The sequence below is a fragment of the Pyricularia pennisetigena genome, assembly GCF_004337985.1.
Source record: "Pyricularia pennisetigena strain Br36 chromosome 4 map unlocalized Pyricularia_pennisetigena_Br36_Scf_6, whole genome shotgun sequence".
NCBI lineage: Eukaryota > Fungi > Ascomycota > Sordariomycetes > Magnaporthales > Pyriculariaceae > Pyricularia > Pyricularia pennisetigena.
Window position 1 is genome coordinate 3,879,381 of NW_021940918.1, and position 23,333 is coordinate 3,902,713.

Genomic DNA, 23,333 nt, shown 5'->3' on the forward strand with positions numbered 1-23,333 from the left:
CTACTTCGCCTTGGCAGAGGCAGTCTTGGCCGCCTTGTTAGCAGCGGCGTTCTTGGCCCTCTCGTACTTGTCTGTGACATCACCCTTGTACATCGTGTTCAGCCACCTATCCCAGATGGTGAAGAAAGGCTGTGAGAAGTTGGTTTTGATACCCCAACTCTGGTGGTGAATGTCATGATAGGCGGCGTTGTTGCTCGTGATCCTCTGCAGCGGATCCCAGGGCAATTTGTAGCCACAATGGTCATCTACCGTCTTGATAGTGCTGAAGCAGAAGAACATCATACCCATCCGTGGGCTCATTGTAGACAGCTTGTAGGAGAGGCCAGCTCCTACGGTGTCCAACAAAAAGCCCTCGATCGGGTGGTTATACAGGGCACCGTACGCGTAAGGTACGTAGAGTCGGTGGTGGCGAGAGTGCCAATTGGCTGTGAGAGAAAGCGGTTAGTTGCAATTTAAAAGACGGCTATATGACGATGACATCGGCACGACTCGTCAAGCGTTCAAGCTCCATGACATCGGGTCGAGGCTGGGATCAGAGCTGCTACTCACTGTACATCCACTTGTTCACATGCATAAGACGATGCCAGAAGTACTGCCATGTGTCGAGGAACGCGACCGCAAACCAGAATTGAAGCGCTGGAAGCATGAACCAATATATCGCCTTGGCGAGGCCCAACTCCCATGCCGCAAAAGCAGCGTCTGTTGTGGCTCCGGCAACGAATTCATTCGACATGGCGGGGTAGTGACCACCGGCGAGCGCACCGGCAAGCCAGGTGTGGCCAGTAGAGGCCATGTTCTTGGAAAGGGCGGCGGCGTTGAGGCCCAAGACGCCAAGTATCGTCGGAAGAGCGCGCTGAGCCAGGCGAATGCGCGTAGCCCACACCGCAACGGCATAATCCTCGCCGCCAACCATTTGAGGCTCGTCAGTGGCGGACAGGACTGCCGCCGTTATGGTCTGAATGACTTGTTGGATGAGGACATCGCGGAGAACCTCGCTGCGGGTGGCGTGGTTTCGAGAAGTGATCTCGTCGGGGGTATGAAGACGGTACTGAGGAAACAGGTCGTAGACGTCGATTAGATGGAAGAAGAGCGACAGCATCCAGTATGCGACATGCGGAAGAATGATGGGAAGCCAAAAGTCGGAGATGAATGGCAACAGATCGGGTAGCGGCGAGAGGCTGTAGCTAGGAAGGGGTGGCAAATCAGACATGACGGTCGAGTTCGCCATGGCGGTGATGTTGCCGACGGAATTGACCATCACCGAGAGATTTCGGGCTGTATAGACAACAATCTCTATCAATCAAATGCTGGTCGAAAATTGAGAGGCGTAGGCCGAACTCCGGATCGGTCGGGTGGGAGCTGTACAACCGAATTGAAGTTGATGAAGGAGACAATTGAGCTAGAAATCCGACAACGAAGTCGGTGATGTTGATTCGGATCAGATAAGAACAAATGGGTTACACCAAAGGCAAAAGAGAGACACGAAGAGAGGTCAAAAGAAGATTAAATTGGCCGACTTCGTGACGGTCCAGAAAAAAGTCGCCTCCTCGGTCGGATGTTATGGTGTGGAGATCAAATTGCTGTTGATGACTGATGCTATTAGGCGTAGTGCTGCCGATCACCGATCAGGCGTGTGGCCACAGACTACGCTCCAGTTTGCTCAATTTCGCTTGAAATAATGGTCCGGCACTTCCGTAAAGTCGTTCCATTAACGAACAACTTCTCCCGGGTCTTTGCGTTAAGAGTGTTGGATCGTATGCTGCCGTGAATGTTAATTCCAATGGGCTGATCAGAGATTTTTTTCCGTCTCCATCAATTATTTCCTTCATTTCAAGGCTTCCATGCAATGCACGTTAGTGACCTGAATTTAATGTTTTCGTCATCTGCCTCCACACCAAGGGGCGGATTGGCTTGACACCCTTACTTTACCGTGAACAGACGCGGTAAACCCTGTCGCAAGCTGTTCAGTGTTTACACCAGCACACGTGATATGTCATGCTATGCTGAACTCGTAGAAATTCGCCTTCCCCTCAGACCCCCTTTCCGCGTCACCTCTTTCGGGTTAGTCTAATTCTTGGTCTGTAGCAATAGGTGGCGGGGCACTCCGTCTTTTTTTCCTTCCCAGAGGGTTTTACTTAACCCCGCCTTGCGCAGACTTTGTCCATCACAGCTTTAATCTTTTTAAGACTACTCTGTCGCATCAAAGATCAATTGCTTCCACAGCCACGCCTCTGTCTATTATCGCCACTAGTAAATACCGCCAAGATGATTATCTACAAGGTTAGTAGGGTGGTTTTTACACAAGCGCCTGTCGCGTCGCTAACTGACCTCGTTGATTTATAGGATGTTGTGACCGGAAGCGAGATGTTCTCGGACGCTTACGACCCTAAGCTTATTGATGATGTCGTTTACGAGGTCGACTGCACAATGATCACTATCGACGCCGTCAACGTTGGTGTGTGAAACCGGAGGCCTCCATGAGCAGTGACGCAAGAACTATTGCGATCCTCGCCACCAGATGAGCATGGGACTGACACGGCTTGCTGCCATACTAGACACTGGCGCCAATGCCTCAGCTGAGGAAGCCGAGGAGGCTCTCGAGGACGGCCCCACCAAGGTCAACAACATCATCCACTCATTCCGCCTCCAGAGCTCCAGCTTCGACAAGAAGAGCTACATGACCCACCTCAAGGGTGAGAGATACCGGCCCATACCATATATATACACCTACATCGAAGGAAATGGCGAGCCGACCAGTTGTTAGTTACAACATACTAACAGCGTACTTTGCTCCGATATATTAGGATTCTTCAAGGCTATCAAGAAGCACAAGCAGGAAAATGGTGCCTCTGAAGAGGAGATTAAGGCCTTCGAGGATAAGGCCACCAAATTCGTCAAGAACAAGCTTCTTCCCAACATGAAGGACTTCGAGTTCTACATTGGAGAGCATTTCGACCCCGATGGAATGTGAGTAGATATGCAACCCGAACCTACTGTTGATTCTTGCCTGGGTAATACTAACAAAATCAAATTTATAGGGTTGCTCTGGTACGTTTTCCATTGAATTCGCGATGTGCCGTATAATACTTGAATGGCTCTGGATTGTCTCGAGAATCCAACACGCCGGAATCTTCCAAACAAACAAGGGTAGAAACATTCATGATAGATGATGCTAACATTCGACTCCGTTACTTGCACAGCTCAACTACAGGGAAGATGTACGTACTCTCGAGACCCCGAAAACAGCAGGAGCAGTGCTAATATTAGACTTGTTTGTAGGGTATCACGCCGTTTTTCACGTTCTGGAAGGACGGTCTTACTGAGATGAAGTGCTAAACGCTGCGCTACAGAAGGCAGGGCATTAACGGGAAAATCCATCACATGGAGTCTCTGGGCATCTGACGGCAGATGGAATTGCGATTATAAGCAGCCTTGGGGATGTTTGAAATGGAGAGTTATCTGATCAGGCGTTGCCTGTTGCCAATAAATACACAGCGGATGAACGTAATGAAAAGCCCAAACATTGAGTCCATTTGAGACTGATGTCGATAAGGTTGCCGGTTTCGTATTGAAGATTTGTTGAAGAAAGAGTGATTAAATGCCCAAACTGTCCCTAACAGTACTAGTGAAGCTGGTCAATGTGCTGCTGAAGCAAGTCTTGCAACATAATCCTGATCATTGGCTTGGAAATTCCTCTATGGATGACCACTTGCTGAGTCCAGATCCTTGTTATCCATCATTTCTCGTGATATCTGAGTATTTAACTATTCAAGTTCAAACAGCCTCTCATCTAACAACGCGCTAAGATGACAAGATGCGGGTTGCCCAGTTGAGAGAATTGTCTACTATGGACCTAATGGACGGAGCACGGGGGTCGTGATGGCGATCACTAAGCCTGGTCATGGCTTGGATTTGCCGGCTAGGGTTCATGACCGCCTGAGCGTTACAGCACCAGTGATGAAAGTTGCGCTGCGACCCATTCGCCGGCCTGACATGATGATTTCCAACTAGCATGTAATTGGTCTCCTTGTTCAAAAAGTAGGTCGGGTCGACATTGGTATGGGAGGCGGCACATCTGCATTCCCGCCAGAAGAAGCTGCAGCAGCTGTAACTGCCGGCTTCTTTTTCGGCGGAGGCGGCGGAGGGGGCTTCTTCTTGGCCAGCAAGCCCGCCGCCATGCTGGCCGTCGACGCAATGCTGCTCGCACCACCGGGAGAGCCCGTCGCCTGCGCACCGCCGCCGGGCTGCTGTGGTTGGTGCTGTTGGTGGTAGGAAGAGACCTTGTCCGCGATGCCGTACTTTTCGTTGAGGCCGTTGGCCGTCTTGAGCCCAGCGGCCACCTGCTCGCCGTGGCGCTGCCTAAAGTTGTTGGCGGTCGAGGCGGCGGCACGCGCGTCCGCCAGGGACACGGAGCTCGGGTCCTTGCGGAAGTTGCTGGCCGTCCTGAACGCCGCTTGCTTCTGGGCAAAGGTCGTGCCGCCGCCTGCGCTCGCTGGGCTCGGCGCGGCCGTGGCCGATGCCGGGTCGTTTGTTGAGAGTGCGGGTGATGATGACGATGTTGACAGCTTGCCGAATCGAGACGACAGCCCGCTTATCGACGAGGAGAGGCCCGAGCTGGGCCGGTCGGAAGGTGAGACAGTGGAACTGGTCTTGCCCGAGGAGCCGATGCCCAGCCCCGGCACGGATATCCCAGCCGCGCCGAGCCGGCTCACAGCCCCGCGGTTCATCACCCCTGCATCTGGGTCGGCCTCCTGTTGGGGAGCCGTGAGCGGCGGAGGCGGGCTGAAGTTGCCGTGCCGCGGTGGAAGCCTCGGAGGCAGCGATGGAGGACCCGAGGACGCAGGACTTGCCGCCCCATACCCGGCAGGCGGCGGGCTGGGCTGAGTCTGGCTCCGCCTCACCGGGGGAGCTGGCGGGTTGGGCCTGCGGGGTTGTGGTGACGGGATTGGGGCAGGCGCCTCCTCCTGTTGAGGCTGGGGAGTCGAGGATGTCGACGAGCGCGGGGCGAGGGGCGGCGGGGGTATTATGTTGGTCGTACGTTTCGGCGGCGGCGCGAACGAGGCCGGGTCTCTGAGCTGGGAGATCGGTGTAGCGCTGTGGCTGCTGGCGGCTCGCTCACCGTCATCCCTGCGGAAGACGCCAGTCTGGGAGAAAAATAAGACAGCATAGGAGGTTTAGGCCCTGGTTCTGATACATGACATGACCAAACACACAGGCTTGAGAGCCGAGTCAGGTGGGTTCGGACATACCACCTGCTGCTTGAAAGTTGTGCCCTCTTTCTCCGGGTGCCAGCCCCTTTTGAAGACGTCTGAGGCGGTGTGTGTCAGTTCTAATCTGCGATGGACAAGTGGGAAAACAATTACTCGCCTTTGACGCCCGCCATCCTGTCTGAGGACATGGTGTCGGCTCCGGAGCTATAACAAAGTGAGTATTATGCTTTAATAAGACTGATAAAGCCCTATGGATGGCTCGGTAGGGGTAGGTAAAGTACTGCAGACAAGGTGATAGTCAACTGAAAGGGGGGGATGTTGGGCCGGCGTGGAGAAGAAGAGAGCACATGTGCAAATAGCGCCGACTTTGCGGGTGACGTAAATCCCTGTCTGGCGGGGCCGCCCCTGCAAGGACCAGGGTCCGTTCGCGTCGATATCAGATGGTTCCGATCCGAAGGGTCTTTCTGAGCCCAAGTGAAAACAAAACATCCGAGCTTGAATTTCTATTTGGTCATTCCCTCCAATTGCTTGTTGTTCGGTAAAAGTTCATGTAACATAAAACTTTGGGAGGAAATCGAATTCCTGCTCACTGCATGTATTCACAGCTTCCTGTCAATCAACTGCCGAGCTGCACAACAATACATGTAGCACTGTTCGCCTCAATCGAAACAGTTTAATTCAGTTTCACAATGATTCAAATCGAAAATGTTCTTGTCTAGATGAGTCTAACAATCCCACATCTCGTGTTCTAAGCTTTCGCAATTTTCAAAACATACGAAAATGAGACAAAAGGAAAACTCCCGGTGAGCAGTCTAGGTATCAGTATAGTCCGAGTGAGTTGCTGAAACATCACCAACAACCACATAACGCCCGCCGTTCTTGCGCCGAAAACAAAAAGAATGCATGCAATGCGGCCCTCGAAATTAGACCGTGTATACTACCGCCCGGACCCCAATCCCTATTGCGTTTTGCGGTGACCGTTGCCTTTCCCGTTACCATTGCCGTGACCGTTGTGGTCGTGGTCGTGGTGGTCGTGGTGATCATCATCCTCAATCTCTTCGGGAGCCGGCTCAACGTCCCCCGGGATGAACTCGTCAAACCTGCGCGCCTCCTCGCCATCCTGCTCCCTCGGCACGAACCGCACCCTTACCCTCCTGACGCCACGCACCTTGCCACCCACTTGTGTCCGGACGGCGTCCTCCACCACGCGACACTCCTCCACCGTCCAGGCCTTAGGCACCGCCAGCTCTATGTCGACGAGGTAATTTTGCCCAGACTTGACGCCCGTGACGCCGCGCAGCTCGACCTCATCGTGCCTGCAATCCTCGAGGGCCGAGAGGCTGCGCGCCACGTGCTTGCTGACCGTCTGCTTGACCTCGTCGTCGAGGCCGCGGTCCGCCAGCTCCTGGAACGCCGCCACAGTGTTGCTGAATCCGGCCCGGATCACGAGCAGCGAGATCAAAAGACCGCCCGTCGGGTCGAGCCACTCGGCGTTACGCCAAAAGTTGGCACCCAGGATCACGAGCAGCGTTACGATGCCCGTCAGGCTGTCGACTCGGTGGTGGACGGCGTTGGAGGCGAGAACGGAGGATTTGCGTTCGCGGGCGACTTTCATGGCTGTAGTGGGGGAGAGGTCAAGTCAGTCCATTTGATCTGGGTTGATAAAAATGGGTGCTGAGGACAAAATGGAGAGGGGATGGGTAAATTCGTCAGAGTGACGTCCAACTTACTAGCATGATAGAGCCATTCCTTGATGACCACCGTGCCGGCTGCCAACCAGGCGGCGTTCAAGCTAGGGGCGAGGTGCCCATGTCCGTGCCCGTGCCCGTGCCCGTGCGCCCCATGACTGTGTCCGTGATGGTGCCCGTGTGCCATGAACTCGGCAGCGGCCGCAGGATCAAGGAACAGGTGAGCGTATAACGTCCCCAGGCTGCTGTAGCACATGAACAGGCCGCCAATGAGCAGCATGCCTGACACGCCCAGCGATCCCAGGCTCTCAATCTTGCCGAACCCGGTCGGGAAGCGGTCCGTGGGCGGGCGGAGGCTCACGCTGACGGTCGCGAGCGTCAGGACGTCCGAGGCCAGGTCAGTCATGCTGTGCCAGGCGTCGGCGACCATAGCCTGCGAGTTGAACATGTAGCCGCCCGCTCCCTTGGCAACGGCCATGCCCAGGTTTGAGAAGAGCCCGATGCGGGTGATACGCACGCCGGCGTCGTTCTTGTTGCGTGACGTAAGGTAGACATTGTCGCCGTGGTGGTGGTGGTGGTGGTGATGGTGCCCATGACCGTGACCGTGGCCCGAATGGCTGCGTGTTTGTTGCTGCGTCGCCATTGCGACAAGCTTGGTGTATAAAGTGGATGTTGACGTACGGCGACTCAGCGAGGTGGGAGACGGTGGCGGCAAAATTAGACTTCGAGAGGCCCTGGTGGTCGTAGTGGAGGGGGAATTGGAAGTGGCTGCGGCTGAAGAGGTCTGGTAGATCCGGCACTGGTGCTGGTGTACGTGTTGGTGGTTGTTGTGGCGGCGGTGGTCGGGACAGGGTGTTCTCAACAGCTTCGAATTGCTTGCGTCGCAGAGGCTGCGGATGCCGACTAAGCTGATTCTGCCGCGGAGGTGCCAATCAATAATTACCCGAGCCTTCAACCTCAGCGACAGCGAGGGCCCCGGATGATGTGCGCCGTGAAACGGAGGCATCAATCAAAACTGATCAACCCAGTCTAGGCGAGCCAGTCAAAATAAAATATGGGCAGATGGGGATAAAGAAAAACAAACAGCGACGCGATTCAATATAGGCTCGGCCCGGCCGGCACAATGGTTGGCGCGCTTGTTTTATCCTTTATTTTTTATCGCGTCTGCAACTTTTGTGTATTCTTTCCCTAGACGCATTGGTCGGTTCTACTGAGGCATTTCGAGTCACCGCTACCGATTTGTCTTGGCCGGGGGATCTGTGTAGCTTCAAAACTGGCCTATAAGTAAGAAACAATCCCGCTACCATTTACCGACCTACTTTGCAGATCGAATCATGGGCGGATGACCGGCAGCCCATTAGGAATTTTTCCGGCTCGAGGATGGAGCCCAATTGCATCACAATGGTCAGTCAAGCCGGGTTGAAAGAGAGAAAGGGCACGCGACATCGGCCTGTGGGATGAGTGACGCTCATCGGATTGATTGGCAAGACGTCAACTCTGTGGAAGCCAATTACTCTAGTAGCCGTGCATTAAGAAACGCGGACAGCATGCAGATGCTGTCACAGAGATTGCTTACTTATTCAACAATCGCCTGCAGGGCTTGGGTGACTGAGGCTACATTCACCTGCAGCCATGAACCCAATTCGCATACCATCAAATACCTGTACCTTGTAGCTACCACGTACCTACTGCCGACGTACTTGACAAAAATCGGGCATATCCTAGCCCCTGTGGCTACCAAGCCTTTCAAGCCTATATGAGTGGCCCCACTAGCGTCGGCTGTCGAAGGCAGTCAAAAGTGGATTTGATTACCAAACTCTGCACAAGCCACGATGTGCATCCACCCTTGATGACGATGACAACTCTAATCCAGCCAGTCCGCCGGCGTCCCAGTGTAGCAACACATGGTAAAAAAACCAGAATTATTCTGTTGCTACACAGCTAAGATTATACATTGAATATATTTTCGGTCCGACCCTTTCTCAATATTCCCTGCTTGCAACAATGTCAGGTCCGGCTTTGCGCAAGCCTTTAATGCGCATCCCTTACACCGATGTGTTTGCCTCACCGCGCATATTTCCCGTGAATGCCAAGACGACCAATGGAGCTGTAGAAGCCCTTCTGGAATTCCTCGCGGCGCCATCCGCGAACGGCCCGTCGACCACCACATGTCTGACGGGTGCTGGTCTGTCCGTAGCTTCGGGGCTTGCGGATTATCGCGGCGACAAGGGAACATACCGCGTCAACAAGTCCTACAGGCCGATATATCATCACGAATTCCTGGCCAGCCATGCCGCCCGCCGGAGATATTGGGCGCGGTCCTTTCTGGGCTGGACCTCGCTGCAGAATGCGAGACCAAACGCTGCGCACAGAGCGATAGCAGACCTTGCAAAAATGGGCGTGGTTTCGTCTGTCGTTACGCAGAACGTCGACGGACTCCATCACGCCGCGGCTGAAGGTTTGGCAGTTGCATCTGGAAGGCCGAACATTGTGGAGCTCCATGGCTATCTCCGGGCGTTGGTGTGCACCAGCTGCAAGACCGAGTATCCCCGAGATTTATTCCAAGAGAATCTAGCTCGGCTCAATCCTGCCTGGGCGGCATTTCTAGAGGAGGCCGTAGCCTCGGGGGCCCTAGGGACCGAAGATCCGGCAGAGCGGAGAGCTAAGGGTATAAAGGCGAACCCAGATGGAGATGTCGACCTGCCAGATGCTCCGTACACCACTTTCAGATATCCCGCATGCCCCACCTGTCTGGCACATCCGCCACAATTGAGTAATGGCGAGGTAGCAAAGATTGAGGTGGACAAGGACGGGGCGTGGGAGTCGCCCAGTAACGCCGGCATTCTGAAACCAGCAGTGGTCATGTTTGGTGAAAGTATCGCTGGGAGCGTCAAGGCTGCTGCCGAAGAGGCAGTCACAGGGGCAGGCAAGCTTATGATCCTGGGGACGTCCCTGGCAACATACTCTGCTTGGCGACTTGCAAAGTTGGCAAAGGACAAAGGCAAACCCATTGCCATCGTGAACATGGGGGGAGTGAGAGGAGAGGATGCTTTTTTTGTAGATATAGACCACCAGCAGACAGGAGCAGAAGGGGTCAGAGTCGAGATGCCGACCGAGGTCATTTTGCCTGCACTGGTGGAAGCACTCGGGCGGACATCGACTGGGGCGGCTTCCAATGCTCAGCCGGGATACGATCACCAAGATTCGGCGGTGTTCAAAGATATGTTGTCATAGACTGTAAGATCAGACTGCTCAGAGACTAAAAGAACTCGGCGCTGGACGTCCTCCTTGGCTTAGGCTCAGAGTTCTGTTCGGTGTCTTCAGCTGCGGCTGGTTCTGTTGATGCTTGTTTCTTCTGGCGCTTCGACTTGGGTTTTGGGGTGCTGTTTTCGATCTCTCGGAGGACTAGACACGTGTTAGACGTTTGAGCCCGACGCTATTATCGTTTGGAGATCCATACCATCTTCCCACTCTTGTTCCTTTTGTTGATCGCCTGCGCCCAAAGCCCGCTCAACATCGACTTTCTCTCCCTTCTGCAGCTTTTCAACCACCTCACGAAGCAGACCTATCCTGACATCCGACTGTCGCATAAAGTTTTCAAAGTTCCTGCGCAAGGCTATCATCTGGATAGACATCGACCCAATGAACAGGAAAATGACAATGTAAAAGGTAGCTGGGTTCCAGTCCTTGGACTTTGTCTTTCGCAGCTTCATGCGATTATTCGAGCGAAACGGCTTAGGTATTAAGTTTTTCCAAAACTCGGTGCTGAAAACTGTTTGCGGTCCTGGACCATAGTTGATTTGCCGGATGCCACCGTATTGCCTTGCGAGCTGTGCAGAGTGGACTGGCGAAAGTATAGCGTTGAGGGCCTTGGAGCCTCGGGGCGAGAATAGGCTGATTGCACGTAGCCCGGACATTTTCGGAGCGTAGGATATTCGGAATCGACGGGGGCTTGCTCGTACAAGGCAAGATGTGCTGGAAAAAACTGTGATGTTGGAAGTGTTCGTCGTCAACGGTTTAGATGCTCAACTTAGACAACACAAAAAAAAAAAAATGAAAGAAGGGTACAATGGCTTGGTTCTCAACCGCGGAGCTGTCCGGGTTGGCTTGGCGCGTTGAAATCTTGACCCCTGCACTCGCCAGAGATCCATGGTGGGGCCGTTGCCCTGTCAACGGATTTGCCGATTTGTCAATCTGATTAGAGGCTCGCACAGTATTAAACAAACGAATGGGTCGCGAGTCTAGCCCAGGGACTAGGGCAAGACGGCGGGTCTCGGAAACAGCGCGCCGGAGACAAACAATCAATCGTCAAATGGATCTTTGAACGGTTAACATTTTTGTTGGCTTGCTAGTATATGCTCATTGCGATGCTTCGCGATCGTCACTCGTTCTGTTCCTGACAGCTACTAGAATATAGCTTTTCCATGGGCTACAAACACTGCTTTTTTTGTTTTGTTTTTTGGTCAGTAGGATATGATTAGGAACCAGGTTGTTTAACGCGTTGCTTTCTTACATGGCATCCACTCCTCAGGCGCAGGCGGACTCAGTCCTATCTGCAGTCTCATCCATATCGACATGTTCATCGGCTACTGTCGTTCTGCTCAAGAACCTGCTTATACCAAATGACGCGATTGACCCTACCAAACCTTCGACCGCAAACGAGACGCGCACAACAAAGAGTACCCGAACAACCAAGGCCTCAACTGCCAAAACCCCAGCCAAGAAGGCAGAAAAATCTGCGCCGGACGGTCTAGGTCTCACCTCAAAGGAGCGCGCAGGACTCGCCACCAAGGTTGTGAATGCGACCTTGAAGACACTCGGCGATGCTGCAAAACCTGCATCTGCCGCGGCAGCCCAGCCGCCGGCCGAGGCCCAAGGTCTTGCCAAGAAGGCATCCCGGGCTGCGCTGCGACGATCGAGCTCTGCACCGATGACGCCTCTCAACCCACGAACCCTGAACAGGACCTCCTCCTCGCCCACGAAACCAGCTCCACGGCCGACCTCTTCATCATCCGCAGCAGCAACGGCCAGGTCCAATGGCTGCCTGGCCGTTGTAGAATGCGCGCGCGTAGCTTTCAGTGCGCTCAGGGGGCTTCAGGCCACGGGAGAGACAAAACTACCTGAACTACAGTTGGAGAATGGTCTTTCTGCGCTCGCAAGTCGGCTAGTCGCAGTTGGGATGCTGGATCAGGCGGTCAAGGAGCTTCGCCATCTAAAGCAGCGATTGGACTCCCTCTTGGGATCATCCACTGCAGCTGCCCCGGCTCCTAAGAAAAAGACGGCGAGGGCTGCGCAGTCGGAAACGGCAGCTCCAGTTGCCCGCGTGTCAGACATTCTTGACTTTGGTGTGATGCAGCTTGAAAACGCCGGAGCAATCACTGAACTGGTTATATCGACGCAGTTGCTGGCCCTCAGGGTGCTCTCGCTAATGAAGAAGCCGCAACATACTCAACCTGCTGTCGAATACCTCAAAGATGCTACCAAAATATCACCCCTCGGCCTGCTGCTCGCATCCGTGGAATGTGGTCTCAAGACCCCTGACAAGGCCGCTCGGCAGCTGGAGACATTCTCTCAGCTCCTGTTGTCCCTCTCGCCGAGTGTGTCGAGCAAGGTCGATTCTGAAGCATGTGAGCCGCGTCTAAACATCTCGCCCTCGGCCGCGTTCGAGGTGCATGTCCTTGGATTGGAAGCAAGGACACACTGGTGGAGCTTGGCTGGGCACAAAGGTGACGTTGATAAGGACATAATCCAGCCATTATGGAGGTGTCTCGGGGCTTATGTTCGAAGAAAGCCCGCCGCGGATGAGTCGTTGTATCTCAGCTGTGCAGACGCCGTTCAACGCGTCGTTCAGTTGGCCAAGGATAAGGGTTTCAAGCCGACCGAGTCCTTCAAATCGCCATTAGCCAGTTTATATCAGGCCCTCGGGGCTATGGCAAGGGAGTCAAGGCAGTACCAGGAGGCAGCTATCTGGATCAAACGACTAAAGGGACTGTTACAGCCCAATGAGGACTCGGACACCAGCCGTTGTTCCGTCGCGGCCCTACTACTCTCCGTTCAGCTCAAGGATGCCGAACAGTGTGCCGAGAGCGAGAACCTGCTACGCGAAGTACTAGAGGGTATCCAAGGCGTACTCAAGGGGAACACCAGTGATCTGGAGAGCCTGCTCACAAATGTGAATCTTGCCAGACGATCGGCAATGAACGCATTAGTAGACCATGAGTCAATACCTACTTCCTCAAAACGACTCATGGAAGAGCTCGTTCTCCAATGTCCCAAGTTCTGTCTAAGATGGCTGGGAAAACCTATACCTGCCAGTGGAAGCACCAAGGATTTTGTGAGCTACGAACAGCGGCGACAAACTCTGGCTACGATGCTGCAACATATGCTCGATTCGGCATTCTTGGTGCTCAAGATCCTTATGGACGAAAAACGAGTTTGCTGGACGCAAATGGACTCCATCCTAGCTGACTGCCTCACATTCCTTGATTACATGGGAGATGCAGCACCCAAGCCTGGGTCTCCAGGCAACTCGCCCTATGTCAAAATGTCACTTTTCCACTGGATCCACTACAGTTCACTTGTCGAGTCTAGCAAAGACCCCAAAGACCCGGAGCCGCTCAGAGCACTGCGCCGATCCATCGAGTGCGTCAAGCATCGCCCTGCAGCCGAGAAGGAAAAGACGCAGTTTGCTATGAAACTCGAACGCATGGCTGAGCTCTGTCAATCCTTGGGTCGCATTAGCGAGGCTCTTGGGGCACTACAAACACTCAGGTCCGCATTGATAGAGGATGGGGCGCTCGATGAGGTTGTTCAAGCCTCGACAAGCCTACCCCCTGCCCTTGCCTGGAAGTGCAGTCCTAAAACAGCCAGTCTTTCACGAATCTTGACATCTATCGCGAAGCTAGAGCAGATTTGGATAGACTGGTCAGTCGATATGACGGAACTGGAACAGATGGCTGTTCGGGAACATCGATTACACTTCATTCTCATGAAAAGTGACCGTATGCTTCCCACGATGACTGATAAAACGGTCGAATCACTACTCACGAAGTATTACCCCACGAGACATCCGATATGCCGCCTGCGAACGCTTTTATGTCTTTTTGTTGTCCATCTCGACAACTCGGATGAACTCCCGGCAATAGAGTCTCAGATCGAGGCTGTCGTCGGCCTGATTAAGAAGTCTGGTTTCGGAGAAGACTCGGCTCTGAGTAGCTATATGGAGCATTACAGGGCCTACTACAAGTCGCTTTCTGCCATGAAATCCCAAACACCGGACCTTGATCGTATTGAGCAGTCCATTCGTCAGTGGAAAACGATCACGGAAGCATGCTTAACACCCGCGGACTTGAAAAGACGCATTGACGATGCCTCTCATCTCGTTCGTCACCTACAGTCACTAATAGACTTTTCCAAGACAATGGGGCAAGACTCTCTCCAACTCTCTGCTCTCGAGCTTGTAACAAAAATCTCGGAGTTACTGGAAGAATCGGACACCGACGTCCGGCTTGCGTCAAACTCCAGACTAGCATTGCTCTATGCCAGTACGGGTCGATCCTCTCTGGCCCACAAAGCTCTCGAAGCTGGCTTGAAGTTTGCCCAGGAAAAAGAGGTTGTCTCTCGGGAGAGCATCGCAAATTTTCACCTTGCTTTTGCTGAGTTCCAACTGTTCACTGGTAACTTGAACGAGGCGTGCGTACAAAAGCCACCAGGACCCTTTCTTTTGATTTTTTTTTTTTTCGTATTTTGAAACTAACAACTTGGCTATTAGAGAGGTGCACTTCAAGCAAGCTCAGAAACATGCTACAGATGTATCCAACAATTCGATAGCCAGGTCTCAGCGCAGAGATCTGATAACATATGCATCGCTACTACAGTCAATGATAGCCTCTAAGAAAGGCGAGGCACACCACGCTTTGGTCCATGCAAGGGAGACAGTTCGTATTCTCTTTCGAGAATGGACGAAACTCGAAAGAGCCGCATTGAGCTCACCGACAACGGATCAAGCAAATGAAAGCCAGGGCAGTATAAGCCTCGTGGCATCTGTGGCTGGGGCTCCAAGCTCGGGATCTGGCGATTCGACGGTCACCGCTGGGCCGGAGTTTTGGAGACTTTTTCATCCATTGTTCCGCAGCTTGTCTCACTTGTCCTCTGTTTATGCCCACCTGGGAATGTTCCAAGAAACGGTATACTACGCGGAACAAGCACAGAAACTTGCACAGACCACAGGTGCCAGGCTCTACTTGGCCCAGTGCGAGTCCTGGATGGCTTCCGTGTACTTGAGAGCAGGCAAGCTGCAGCGATCGCTCGAGCTTGCGAACTTGTCGAGCTCCAAACTTCTTGGTGGTGACCAGTCATGCACAGCCGTGGCCCTAGCATGTCAGCTCGGAGGGCTTTACCGCGATCTGGAGCAATTTGAAGCAGAGCTCAGGATGATCCAACGCGCTGAGGAGACACTGCTCGCCATCGACAGGGAAATCGCCGAGGTGGCCGAGAAGGAGGCTGAAGATGAAGATAAAGAACCGGCCTCATCAATGGCGCGTAAAGGCACTGCGAGAACCGCCAAGCTGCCGATCAGGGAGAAGCCAGCCGCGAGACAAGCCACACGAAAGGCTGCTGCAACCACAACAAGTGCGCGCAGGACAACCAAGAAGGCTGCACCAGCAGTTGAGAGCACAACCGCGTCATCAGTCCCTGCACCGTCAGAGTCCACCGACATCATCATCTCTACCTTGAAGGCATCCCTAGCAGTGCACAAGGCTGTCTCGTTTGTCAACAAAAAAGACTGGAACGCTGCAAAAGAGACGCTTCAAAAGTCTCAAGCTCTGACGAAGCTGGCGAGGGGCAAACTTGGAGAAATGTTGGCGCAAGCAATGTGCCACTTTGGTCAGTGTCAGGAGCAAATGACAAGGGATGCAGTTTTCTCAGTCATACAGGACTCGACGCTCTCGTTTCCTGCAGTTTGCAAAGGTGCTTCCGATCGCCCGTCGCCCGCCAAACCCACACAGCCTCAGAAAGGGAGGTCTGCCGCTGGTGCTGCCAGCAAGCGTCACCCTGACTTTCTCGTTAATCTCCAAGCCGCCCATGACTGTCTTGTGGAGGCCCATTCGATCGCTGTCGTCTCGGGAGATGCGGCCATGGTGCACCGGATAGCTGTAATGCTACAGAGCACCGTGCTGATCCTTTCAGCGACGGGTACATCAAAACCTCGCCTCGTGGGATCTCAAGATTTGGCAACCTGTTCGGTCGAAGCGGCGCAGAACCTTACATGGAGGAGGGAGCGCAAAGCGTTGCTTCTGGAGAAGCACGCCATCAGGAACGAGGCACTTGAGTGGCCGATGCCGATCAGCCTGGGAGATTCTTCTCCAGGTGGACGTTTGAGTCTGGCCCCCGTTGCGGATATGAGCCGCTTTCAGCGTGACTACATTGACATAATCCCCAAGGACTGGACGGTAATCTCGGTCTCGCTAAGTGACAACAAGCACGACTTGTGTATCTCGCGCCTACAGGCAGGTCATACCCCTTTTGTCATTCGCCTACCACTCGAGCGCGCAACTTCTCGCGACACGGACAACGAATCGTTCAACTACCAGACAGGCCGCGCCGAACTGCTCGAAATCATTGAACTTGCCAACGCGAGCTGCCACGACGCTCGAGACATGTCGGCCAAGGGCGCCAAAACGGCTTGGTGGGCCCACAGAGAGGAGCTCGATGGACGTCTGAAGGGCTTGCTCGACAATGTTGAGCAGGTATGGCTCGGTGGCTTCAAGGGGATTTTTTCCCAACAAAAGCGCTGTTCTGAGCTGCTCGCACGGTTCCAGAAGAGCTTTACTCACATTCTGGACAAGCACCTGCCATCCAGGAAGCAAGTCTGGGGCAAAAGGTCAAAAGCGGCCTCGGCTTCCGCGTCCACGGCTAACAAGGTTACGCTTGATCCTCGAATCCTGGAACTCTTTGTGGGTTTGGGAGACGTCACTGATCCCGACTGTGCTGATCTTGACGATGCTCTGAACGACCTGCTCTACTTTGTCGTGGATATCCTGCAGTTCCATGGCGAGCCTAATGCCTATGATGAGATTGACTTTGACGCAATGAGCGTTGATACCTTTGACGCTCTACACTCATACTACACGGCGATGAAAGAGACGAACGGCAGAAAGGGCTCAACTGAAAATAGAAACGCCCATACTGTCCTTGTCTTGGACAAGGCTTTGCACGTGTTTCCGTGGGAGTCCCTACCTTGCATGGAGGGTAACGCTGTCTCTCGTGTTCCCTCCCTAGAATGCCTCCGGCGACTGCTACTCGATAGAAAAAGACCAGAGACAACAACGGAGGAGCACCCGAACCTTCCTTTGAGCGGGAGGCACGTCTCCCGAAACTCAGGCACATGGATCCTCAACCCTGGCGGCGATCTCAAGACAACACAGACCACCTTTGAGACATCTCTCGCGTCGTCTCTTGGAAAGCAGAGCAACTGGCACGGCATGGTCGGGCGCGTCCCCACCGAGTCCGAGTTCGAAGAGGCGCTCCGCAGCAGGGACATCCTACTCTACTTTGGGCACGGCAGCGGCGCGCAGTACATTAGAGGCAGGACGGTTCGCCGGCTCCAGGGAGGCTGCCGGGCCGCGGTCCTGCTCTGGGGCTGCAGCTCGGCGTCTCTGGCTGAGGCGGGCGACTTTGAGACGCATGGTCCCGTGTGGAACTACCTGATGGCGGGCTGTCCGGCCGTCACGGGTACGCTGTGGGACGTGACGGACCGCGACATCGACCGGCTGGCAGTCAGGGTCTTTGAGGAGTGGGGACTGGTCGGCGAAGGTGTCTTTAAGGAGGAGGCAAAGACCAGGGGCGGCAAGAGGACCGCCGTGGCGAGCGCTGACAGAGAGGTAGCGCCGGCGGCGAGGGAGCCCCACACCTCTCTGGTACAGGCCGTGGCCAAGGCGAGGGATGTCTGCAGGTTCAGGTACCTGACCGCGGCGGCGGTCTGCGTCTACGGTATACCTGTTTACTTGGATGATGAATAATGAGGCAACACGGGCGGCTTGAGCTTTTTTTTTTTTTTTTTTTTTTTTTTTTTTTTTTTTTTTTTTTGCTTTAGTGTAATAATCTTGTGTTCTGGGTATTGATGGTATTGGGCTACTAATAGGTTGGCATAGCTTCACTCCCTGTTTTGTTTAACTGGTGCATAGATTACAGCAAGATACCCTCATTCCCCACGAATGGCAATTGAAAACGACCCAATTTTAATTCTCTTTTTTTTTTTTCAAAAAAAAAAAAAAAAAAAAAAAATTATTATTGGTTGGTTCCGGTGGGTATGTCACATTATCACCCTTCATCGGATACCTTGTCCAGGTTGATGTGAAAGAGGTGGTGGCACGGAATGCGGGTTGAGTGTACGCAGTAAGCAGAGCGTAGCAACCATGATCAACGGGGCCAGTACCGTACACATTTTCTTCCCGATAAAAGACGGGCTGAACATACACATACGTACATTTAAGCTTGGCAGTCTGGTAATCGGACAATTTTTCCCCATGGGATCGAAATCTGCAACTATGGCCCCACATATTCTTTTTTTCTTTTTTCGGAAATTTAACTAACCTTTGCTTTTGGCAATCACTCACTTGCTTTTTCTTTCTTTCTCTTTTCTTGTTTCGTTTATTGTTTTCTTGGATCGTCTATGAGGGGAAACGAACCAAAAAAGAATGGGGACCAAAGGGGGTTGTAAATCAGGCCCCACCGGTGACGCCTATATTTGGAGAGGCTGTGTGTATGTGTCCGACCTTTTTCGGATTGCATTGCAAAAAAAAGTCCTTGCATTGTTTTCACTCCCGCGCATGATACACACCCCCCTCCCCCTCCTCTTCACATAGCCGGTTCATTTAGCATTTTTAGCCCTGATCTTTCCAGATGGGATTTTTTTTCTGGGTTTAATTTGAGCTTTGTTTTAATGCAGGAAAATCTCCTTTTTCTCCGATGGGCGAAAGTGGGGGGGGGGGCGAGTGTATTTGTACCCGTGGCTGGTTTTATACGGGCCCTTCGTATAGCAGTTCTTTGTTTTTTTTTTTTTTCTTTTTTTGTGGTTGCCTTGCTGATCAGCATCGGGATGCTCCCGGATGTATACATCTTCTGATCAACGGAGGATGGTATCAAAGAGGCAGGAGCGGACGGGGATCCAACGGATGAAACTGGGGCTTGTTTAAGAGAGTGAGCGAGGTATCAGTTGCGGGTTGCATCAAGCCTTTGTCTATAGGCAGATGCGGACAGTCGGTTCTCTTTATCCAATCAAGGTTTTTTTTCTTCTTTGTAACAGCCACCGTCATTCTTCCCAATTTGCGGTCGTGGGTAGCACGAGGCCTTGAAAGGGACCACTTTTATTTATTTATTTTATGTGTTTATTCAAGCCCTATACGTCCCTGTCTTCTTGTACTTGCGTGCAAGGGAACCGAACGCGTTCTCGGCTGCATCGGAAAAGCTGAATGGACTGGCAGCGTGACACTGGCACATTAAAGCTTTTAGAGTGTGACTGGGCTGGGAGGGAGTGTCGGTTTGTTTAAAGTCCGGGTATTAGTGCGAGTCAAGATGCAAATCGGGAGTAAAACAAAATATATTGTGTATTATGGTTTGCGCTAGTCAATTGGCGTGTGTGTGTGTGTGTGTGTGTGTGTGTGTGTGTGTGTGTGTGTGCGTGTGTGAAAACTGACAACACAGAATCCTTTTGAGGAACCAAAAGTTGACGATGCACTCTCGGCTATGGTGCTCCCGTTGACTGAGGTGTCTTTCGTCAGCGGTTCGTGACGCCCAGGCCTGATTGGTTGTGCATATCTTCGTCTTGGACTGGTCCCGCTGTTCCCATTAATGCAGAGACCCGTGTGAATGGTATGGCAGGAAGACGGATCATCAGGTGAAGATCAGAGCTGGTTTTGCTTTGGAGTGACGAGACCCAGCTGAGGGACTGACCGAACATATTACTAATATCAGGCTCGATCTCCCTCCTGAGGTCCATGGATGCTAGCAGGGCTGGCAATCCCACCTTGAAAGTTTGTATAATAAAACTTTGGGAAAAGATTCCAAATCAACAGGGAGCATGGTTCACACACAAAGCAAAACCAGAATGAAGAACGCTCAATCGATCCCTTGAGGTCCTACGAATATACCAGAAACACTTTTTTTTCCCCTCGAGCTCGAGTCCTGTGCTGTGGTTACATGCGCATGCATGCATCAACTACCCTTGACATAGACCTCTCTTGTTACATTGCTAGCTAACTCGGTTGCAATGAGCCAGCCAAACGGGTGCGACCAATCCCTCCCTCGAAAATTCCTCGAAGAGAGTGTGTGACGTTCCCCACAAGCAAATCTTGATAACGCTGTTTATGACTATGACAGCTCTTGGTGGAGGCCTGGAGAAAGTCCCTCGGAAGGGCATGGAGGCATGAAGTCATGGAGGGCGTCCATCCTTCATAGAGTATTGATTGGTGGTGTATTGTATATAAGTCAATTGCTGTTTTCAGATGGCACAAGGGGTAGGTCAGGTGTTCAAGGAAGCATCAACAGTTGAATCCCCGTGAAAGAGATGGCGGTTCCTGGACTAACGTTTTACTTGGGTAGTAAAACATGCAGTCCTATTGGAGGAAGCCTGTAAAGCCTAACAATGAGTATAATCCGAACAAAGGGAAGCTTTTTCCCAAAAAAGAAGAAAAAAGAAAAGAAAAAGTAGCCCCAAGGCATGAAACATGCTACCGCGCCGCGTTCGAAACTGACAGAGTCCGATGTAGTCAGCCCTGACAGCCTTGGAGGGCCCAAGCTGTAAATGAGGCTAAGTGTTGGAAAACGCGCAGAAGCAGAGATTCTCAACTGGCACCGACCCCGCCCCCGCCGTTTTTGTACCGCAGGAATATGTACGACGTACTGTAGATTGTACGTACTGCAGACTGACCGCGATGCAGTTTACAGCAGAAGCCCAAAGACCACCACCACCACCAAACAAATTTACGTCTGTACCAGCAACAGCACGCCCGACTGTCGATATCCATGAGCATCCTTGCCTGCTGAACCGCGCTGAAGAGTCTCATGTTTCGACCAAGACCAGGCCAATTAAGCGCTTTGAATTACCCATCAGGAAACCTCATAAAAATATCCATACCCTACTGAAGTATATCTATAGTGGATGGTGGTTGGTTGAAAACAGCTGCGTCAAGACTTGGATTTGTCAAAAGCCAGTCATCATAGCTGTGGCTGCCAAGTTACCAAGCCAAAGAACAGATGGGGTCGGGGGATCAACCAGGGCCCCCCCCCCGTAGGCCGAGACCGGGGATGACTCGTGGCTCTCTGGCGCTCTTTCCAACCGGCCAGCGATTGAGGTGAATGGGAAAGCCAAGAGCGCTCTCGCCGGCCGTTCAAGGATCATCCAGGCTCGGTCGATTTGCTCGACCTTTTTTATGTAACTATTCAAGTGCTTCGTAGTACTTTGCTGTAAGCCTCCGTCAACACCCCTATTTTTGGGCGATACAGCACCGCAAACCCACTTCATACGGCATGCGAATCCCTGATCCATGGCGCGCGTGCTTGATCTACAACTTCCTACGAAATACGTACCTTAATTACCTTGGCATGCAAAGTTGGCCTATTACTCGAAGTGCGCTTGTCTACGAACCAGTAGTGTGCTTGCACAAACTCCATGGGTAATGCCAACAGCCAGCCTTGGAGAAACACAGTCACGGTTACAGCTCCCCTTCAAAAAGATGAACGAGCTCGACTTTGTGCTCTCAGTATTCGTAAGCGACTACTCATCGATGTGCAACAGTTGAAATACAAAAACGGTATTGTTTTGGTCCATGTCCGAGACTTCGTTTTCTCGCCCCAATGCAGTCATTCGATCGACTAATTATTTACCACAAGTCTGGATGCAGCCATCCAATCTTGATCGTCATCTCGGTTCTGTCACAAAATGAGCCCAACGTTCCATAGATGAAAGAAAGCAAAATCGATAAAAAAAGTGTGTGCGCCTTCAGGTGTGGCCAAAGTGGCATTCATGTTGCGGAATCAGCAAGGACATACCATGGTTCTGCGACTTTGGCAGGCCTAATAACGAGGGCACCTATTACCGGTTGCTTCGGAGCAACACGTCCTCGTCCAGTATACCATGAATTAATTCTACAGTGCTCTCCTCACCGGCTCTCCATCCGCTCCAGGTGCGTGCATGCAAGCCTGCGTAATCGCGTAGCCTACCACTTGTATGTGGTTCTTGGTTACAGAACGCCAAGTCTGTATACACACTCTTACTAGACTAGTCCAGACTAGTCCTTGCTAGACTAGTCCTTGGTTCTAGTAAATATGTGTTTTGTCGATTTCTTTTTGGGACAAGGCCGAGAAAAGACGACGCATAATCAATTAAAATCAACGTCCCCCGCAATTTGATTGAGCCCGTTCCCCTGCCTTTACTGTATGGCATACTGTACACACTGATGCACGGGGCACGCAAGCCATCAATTACCCTTCCTCGAAAGATGGTCAACTACCCCACAATTCCTGGCCATTGCACGACGCCGTACAGCCCCGTTATTGCCCCAATTGAACGTTGAACCCTGTCTCCTCCCTCAAAAGTCATGCCCGATACGCCCCATGCCTGCAACGCCGACAAGGACAATTCTGATGCGAGAGAGGGTTTGTACTGTAGAAAGGATGTCTCGGTCAAATGATGCTTAGGTATGGAGACTACCTGGACGATCTTACTACGTGCAGCAATTTCCTATTTGGGCCCTTGACAAGAAAAAAAGATACCTAAGTTGCATTTGCACGCTTTACTAACAGGCTTATTGTCATTTGCAGTAAATGCTTCGTATATCCAAACCGAAAAGCGCTACGGCCATCCTTGCCAGGGTCTGGCCACAGCGCGACCCAAAATTTCTCCGTGGCCCCAGCCCCTCCCCTCACTAGGAGGGTCAAAAAAAGAAAGCAAAAAGGAAAAGAAAAAAGAAAAAGAAAAAAAGAACTCTCTAACGGCTTCGTGCCCCAGCCTAACTGATCCTTGTCCTGGCATCGATTTTACGGTACGCATAGGTGAGAAGTACTACAAAGTATAATGTACTACAAAAGGTACCTACGCGGAATTAACCAACCATTGAAGATTGACTCTCTTGTTCGGCCCAAAGAGACAAAAAAAAAAAAAAAAGAAGTCTCCACTACCATCTCAGTCGGCGCCCACAATTCAAACCCTCTCCGCATCCTACGCTACGTAGTTAACCGCGCCTACATCCAGCCTTCCAACCCCCCGACTCAGGCAGGACCCGATGCTCAGTACCTCACCTACCTTACGTTAGCCAAGCAGCTCGTCCATGTGCAACGGGGATAGCGAGTCAACCGCGATCTCTCCCATGTCCAAGATAGTATCATGACAGTCCCGGTGCGCCTCGTACTGACAGCGACCTGAGACAAAACGACT

At 52.4% G+C, this 23,333-nt stretch overlaps 6 protein-coding genes across 6 annotated transcripts; 3 read left to right on the forward strand and 3 right to left on the reverse strand.

The window, feature by feature from the left end:
• PpBr36_06733 (uncharacterized protein) lies at positions 1-1,258 on the reverse strand (the record flags this gene model as incomplete). The annotated part of the gene is made up of 2 exons (XM_029893876.1): positions 1-425; positions 550-1,258. The coding sequence occupies 2 exons, from the start codon at positions 1,256-1,258 to the stop codon at positions 1-3; spliced, it is 1,134 nt and encodes a 377-aa protein (XP_029746199.1).
• A 1,007-nt stretch (positions 1,259-2,265) lies between these two features.
• PpBr36_06734 (uncharacterized protein) lies at positions 2,266-3,336 on the forward strand (the record flags this gene model as incomplete). The annotated part of the gene is made up of 6 exons (XM_029893877.1): positions 2,266-2,280; positions 2,344-2,455; positions 2,556-2,693; positions 2,805-2,967; positions 3,212-3,218; positions 3,280-3,336. 6 exons carry the CDS (start codon positions 2,266-2,268, stop codon positions 3,334-3,336), a joined length of 492 nt encoding a protein of 163 aa, XP_029746196.1.
• A 695-nt stretch (positions 3,337-4,031) lies between these two features.
• PpBr36_06735 (uncharacterized protein) lies at positions 4,032-7,904 on the reverse strand (the record flags this gene model as incomplete). The annotated part of the gene is made up of 4 exons (XM_029893878.1): positions 4,032-5,144; positions 5,250-5,308; positions 6,207-6,827; positions 6,941-7,904. The coding sequence occupies 4 exons, from the start codon at positions 7,902-7,904 to the stop codon at positions 4,032-4,034; spliced, it is 2,757 nt and encodes a 918-aa protein (XP_029746197.1).
• A 998-nt stretch (positions 7,905-8,902) lies between these two features.
• PpBr36_06736 (uncharacterized protein) lies at positions 8,903-10,132 on the forward strand (the record flags this gene model as incomplete). The annotated part of the gene is made up of 1 exon (XM_029893879.1): positions 8,903-10,132. The coding sequence occupies one exon, from the start codon at positions 8,903-8,905 to the stop codon at positions 10,130-10,132; it is 1,230 nt and encodes a 409-aa protein (XP_029746194.1).
• A 25-nt stretch (positions 10,133-10,157) lies between these two features.
• PpBr36_06737 (uncharacterized protein) lies at positions 10,158-10,815 on the reverse strand (the record flags this gene model as incomplete). The annotated part of the gene is made up of 2 exons (XM_029893880.1): positions 10,158-10,303; positions 10,359-10,815. The coding sequence occupies 2 exons, from the start codon at positions 10,813-10,815 to the stop codon at positions 10,158-10,160; spliced, it is 603 nt and encodes a 200-aa protein (XP_029746195.1).
• A 596-nt stretch (positions 10,816-11,411) lies between these two features.
• PpBr36_06738 (uncharacterized protein) lies at positions 11,412-17,919 on the forward strand (the record flags this gene model as incomplete). Its single annotated transcript, XM_029893881.1, has 2 exons — positions 11,412-14,590; positions 14,670-17,919. The coding sequence occupies 2 exons, from the start codon at positions 11,412-11,414 to the stop codon at positions 17,917-17,919; spliced, it is 6,429 nt and encodes a 2,142-aa protein (XP_029746203.1).
• Between the last annotated feature and the right edge of the window lie 5,414 nt (positions 17,920-23,333).